Source organism: Octopus bimaculoides, chromosome 7, assembly GCF_001194135.2.
Source record: "Octopus bimaculoides isolate UCB-OBI-ISO-001 chromosome 7, ASM119413v2, whole genome shotgun sequence".
In the NCBI taxonomy this organism is placed as follows: domain Eukaryota; kingdom Metazoa; phylum Mollusca; class Cephalopoda; order Octopoda; family Octopodidae; genus Octopus; species Octopus bimaculoides.
In genome coordinates this window covers 67,695,269-67,700,768 of record NC_068987.1, presented here as the reverse complement: position 1 = coordinate 67,700,768, position 5,500 = coordinate 67,695,269, and the positions used below count along the sequence as shown (strand labels likewise).

The 5,500-nt window shown below is 39.1% G+C and overlaps 1 protein-coding gene across 1 annotated transcript; it reads right to left on the bottom strand.

Annotated features, from left to right (window-relative positions):
- Nucleotides 1-3,352: 3,352 nt before the first annotated feature.
- Nucleotides 3,353-3,892, bottom strand: LOC106868220 (uncharacterized). Its single transcript, XM_014913385.1, has one exon. The coding sequence runs from the start codon at nucleotides 3,890-3,892 to the stop codon at nucleotides 3,353-3,355; it is 540 nt and encodes a 179-aa protein (XP_014768871.1).
- Nucleotides 3,893-5,500: the final 1,608 nt, after the last annotated feature.

The window sequence follows — 5,500 nt, the reverse complement described above, 5'->3', positions numbered from 1 at the left end:
GAAAGTTGCATTAACATCACAGCAGACCTCCACTACTACCACCGCCACCACCACTGTTACTATCGCTTCCAAACTGTAACACCGCTGCCAATCCCATCTCTACTAACACCACCACCACTACCAACAACAACAACAACAACAGCAACAGCAACAACAACAACAACAATGCTATTCATATTACCAGTAGTGCTATCATTGCTAAGACCCTACCATCAGCAGCACCAGAAGTACTATCACTTCCAACACCAGAATCAATACCACCACCACCATTACCACCACCAATACTACCACCAATACTACCACCGACGACAAGAACAACAGCAACAACATTTTCTCGCACCGCCATTACACACCCTTACCAACAAGTCAACTTAGAGAGCGTCTCCTTTTCACTCAACCAGCTAGAAATGGCAGCCAATTTACACTATACTTTTCGAGAAACTGCAGATTATACTTCCAGATATACCAGCCAAGGAAATATATTGGATGGTCATGAATGGAACGCCTTTGATAGTAGGTCTATTTCGTCATAGATGACCAGCATTGAAAAACAGCGATTACGACCTTCAAACACTTTTACAGAAGAAGCCATGTCTATTATTATTATTACTAATACTATTGCACCTCCATACCAAAGTTATCATCATTATCATCTCTGAACACAACATTATCACAAAGAGTACTACCATTACAGTCAACCATCACCACCAACAACAATCACGGCTCCGCTACCACCAAAATAAATATCAATCATATCTTCAAAATTCCCCTCCATATCACGGCTATACATCACTACATTTCGTTACCATTACCACCATCACCACCATCACCACCACAAGCTAGTTGCAGCGCCAAAAGCTAAACACGTCCTTTCAAGCATCCTGCTGCCTCAGAGCGCCCTCTAGCGTCAATAGTACTAAATATCCAGTTAGCGAAAATCTCGCTTGTCACAAAATCCATTCGCCACCGTTTCAGCACCGCTTGCATTATATCAGCTTCCTCTAGTCTATCACGTATGATTAATTCTGTTGGCAGGCGGCAAATCTCATGTGACAAGACCACACCATTAAGCGGTTAGACCTTGCTTGCATAGACGAATGCGCTGTTGTCAACGGAGCAGCCAAGTCATCGATTTCGGTGAGGTTGGAGGCAGCAAGAGATGTTGAAAGATGGGAAGGTGGTGGAGTAGTGGAGAAGGTGAGGAGTTAGTGTAGTGTAGTGTGTGTGTGTGTGTGTGTGTGTGTGTGTGTGTGTGAGTGTGTGTGTTGGGACAGATGGCGTGATGGCAGCGATGTGAAGGAGGGATATGATGAAGGAGTTGGGCGTGAGTGAGTGGGGGGGGGGAGAAAGGTGCCGGAGTGCTTGAATACTGAAGTGACGGACCGGTGGTGTGATGGAGAGTTGGAGTGACGGAGTGATGTAGGGGTAATGAGTGTGTATGGGATTGAAGATGCTGCTCGGATAGTGGTAGCAGTGGTCGCAAGGTTGGTGTTGTTGTTTTTGATATTGTTGTCAGTAGTGGTGGTGGTAATAGGAGTGGTAATGGATTGATATACTGATGATCAGCAGATGGGAGTGTCGAAAGAGCAATACATTGTGTGATGGTGGTATTGGTGCAGTATCCATGGCGGGGGGTGATGTAAGCGGTGTTAGCAAAAGAAGGGGGTTCACAATAAGGTTGATCAAGTGGATGTCGTTGATCTAGGAGGGTTGTAGTTGCGATGAAGAGATGAGGTTGACGATGGGGATGATCTATTTAAGTTTCTCGGTGGGCTGGCGGAACTAGTAATAATATGAGGGTGATGAAGCGATGGCTGTGGTGATGGTAAGCGTGCATAGAAACGCGCAAGCGCGCGTGTTGGTGCTAGGTGAATATATTCAGGAGCAGTAGGTTGGAACCAGTAGGGGATGAAGTGTGGTCGAAGCCTAAAATGGTTCAAATAGTGATTGGTCAATACTTACAACAGGTTGCATACATACGTTTTATTATGGAAGTGAGAGCGTTGCTATGCCTGTCGGTCTGTCGGTCTGTCGATGTAGCTTTTTTATATGTGTGTGGAAGCATCAAAAACTTAAATAAAAGACGTGTGTGTAAAGATAGATAGATAGATAGATAGATAGATAGATAAAGGAAGACTTGGTGGAGTTGTACGCATCTGTTCGAATGCATATATATACATATATTGTATATGCATGCCTGTATATGCATGTGTGTATAGTGTATATATATATATATATATATATATATATATATATATATATATATATATATATATATATATATATATATATATATGCATACATATACATGAATGCATACATAATTACGTATATTCACACACACATATACATGCATACGTAAGTGCATACATGCATACATACATATAAAATCGAATATATGCATTCAATATTCTTCTGCCATTATGTATTAGCGTGTTCGAGTGTATGTATGCATGCGTGCATATTCAATCTATAAGAATGACAAACGCATGTAGGATATTAAAATGTGTAGCTTCCATCATTCATATCTGCATTCATATCACCTAGCTTTATATATGCATAAGTGTGTTTAATACGTGAACATGTTTGCGTAACTGCATTGGCTCGCTTGTGGTGTGTTGCTGTGTTTACGTATGTGCGTTCACGTATATGTTTACGAGAGCGTAATGTGTAAACGTATCTCCATGTCTATACAGGTGTTTGATGTGTTACATTTATTTCACTAATTATATGTGTTATGTGTATGAAAGTGTTTACGTATATGTACATATGTATTTTAGCACGTGAGTATCTGTATAATTTTGTGCTTAGTCTGTGAACATGTATTAATAAATATTAATAAATGTGTGTGCTTAGTGCATATTTGTGTATGAGCATTTAGTAGTGAGTGAACATGCGTTCATACATCTGGATATGTGTGCTTTAGTGTGATCAGGTGTTCATGTTTTTGTATGGCTATGCGAGGTTGAATTCTTCTTCTTCTTCTTCTTCTTCTTCTTCTTCTTCTTCTTCTTCTTCTTCTTCTTCTTCTTCTTCTTCTTCTTCTTCTTCTTCTTATTTTTCAGGAGGAGCATCTCTGGGATACACAATAATGTCTCTATTCTCCAACAAACACTGCTGCTATTTCTTTGCTGGTGGGGAAATTGTAGCGCCTGATATCGGACCCTCTCCTGAAGTGTAACTCACATCTCCGTATTAGAACATTGTCTCCTCTGGCTCTCTCCTCTTCTTGTTGTTCAATTGCATGCATGTTCATGTACAATTCGGTATAAGGATTAATTTCGTGGATAACATCGCTTATTTTTCTCATAGTGACATGGGAATACTCAGAATTTGGAGGCGCATCCATCCTTTACTGCAGAGCTTCATCCGCATCAATGATGTATAACTGGCCGTATTGCGGTTGATCATTAGCAGGATGCAGATTTGTCGTCGTGTGATAAGTTTGGCCCCGAATGCGGAAGCAATACGGACCCCTTCCTGGAGAGGCTGCCAGTTTGACTCCAAATGACCCAAAGGAGAAGGTACAATTGTAATTTCTACGGACTGAAACGGACTCTTGATCGTTTCCCTCAAATAAAATTTTTAGTATCTCTGGATATGGCTGCAATGCAGGCACGTTCACTTTTCCATTGTGACAACAACTGTTATTTTCATTTCTAAACCTAAGCGCACCACAGTGTTCACACATAATGTTCAGTTCTCTTATGTCAAATTGTTCAAATTCATGAGCAATAACTCTGTTCTGCACTGACGTATGTCTTCTCACACGCTGTCGCTGCATCTGATGCCTCCTTAAATTGTCAATTTCACCAGCATTCATATTTTGAACACTTTCTCGATATCTTCTCCTTTGGTTTTGCTGATAAATAGCCCTCTCATATCGATTCATGTTCTCTACTCTTTGCTGAAATAAGTTTCTCTGCTGCTCGTGGTACTGTGTACGCTGTTACTCATTCATATTTTCTCTCCCTTGCTGAGATAAGTTTCTCTGCTCCTCGTGATACTGAGCGCGCTCTTCCTCACTCATATTTTCTCGTCTTATTTGTTGTCTTCTCCTATCTTGCTGCATGTGTTCCTCGCATTGTTCACCCTCCATTGACGCTCATCTCAGCTGCTGGCGTTGCCTGTCTCTCTCTCTTAGATTTCCTGCCTCTGCCCTTCCCTCATTCTCGCGCGAACAGCTACGTGTTTTTGTTGTCGGTTCAAGATGAATGCAGTTTATAAGCACAAAAGAAATACAAGATAATATGTATACAGAGTACGAAGGAAAAATTGATAAAAATGGTCTGTTATAGTCAATTCGGATCTTCTATATTTCACTCGCTAAATCATCCCCCTTTAATTTTGTTCAGATTGTTTTCAGTTTTGGTGTATCGATGCAGTTCTGAATTATGATTATTCTCAGGTAATTACGTTATCTCGTAAATTAAGAATGTCATTTGGAATTAAAGCTTGAAAATTTGGGTAATTTTAGCCCATCAACATACAGCTAGGCATTAACAGCTTGTTACCACGACAACCGCACGTTGTTTCTGGAGGTGCGCATCCACGCAAGTCAGTGGCACCTGTAAAAAATAAAAAAATCTCCACATTTTGAGTTACATTTTCTTTCCATTTCAAAATTTGTTTTATTTATTTATTTTATTTGATAGATATATTTGTCCGAAGCAGATTACGCTTGAATAACATTTGATTTCAATTTCAAAATTTGTCTCATTAGATATATAGATAAAAATCCCATCCCCAGTTTGCAGTTTACACATATCTATACATGTATGTATAGATATGTATATAGATGTGTGTCTATCTATCTATCTATATATATATATATATAAACACACAGAGAATGTCACAATTCACACACACAGACACACACACACTTTCTCTCACCAATCTCTCTCTACCTCTTCCTCTCTGAATTTTTCTCTCTCACTACCTCTCTGTCCCTCCTCTGTATCGAAAAGTTAAAATAATATCGAAAATTTACTGTGGTTATTTCTCTTAGATTTAACAATGTGTCGGTGTATTTATCTATCTAATTGTCTTCTGTTTCACACACACACACTTTCTATCACCACGCTCTCTCTCTCCCTTTCCCTCTCCTTCTGACTCTGTATCCTTCTCTCTCATTACCTCTCTGTATATTATATAAAGAGCGTAACGAACGGACGAACTAACTAAGGAAGGAACAAGCAGAATTATAATATCATTATTATTAAATTTCGGGCCTTGTGCATAGAGTAGAAAAGATTATATTTATTATTATTATTATTATTATTATTATTATTATTATTATTATTATTATTATTATTTTATGTTTGACATTTGTATTGCATTTGTACAAGTTTTGCATTTGTACAAGTTGGATCCAAGTCTCACCCAGAGACCTCAAGAGACAACAAGTTAGAAGTTCATGTAGGTGTTATGCCTAGGGTACCATATATTTGGATTTGTACAGTTTTGTTCAAGTGATAAGAAAATTATGTTTGCTTTAAAA

Coding starts and splice junctions, on each gene's coding strand:
- LOC106868220 (XM_014913385.1), bottom strand. CDS start 3,892: ATGAATCGATATGAGAGGGCTATTTATCAGCAAAACCAAAGGAGAAGA.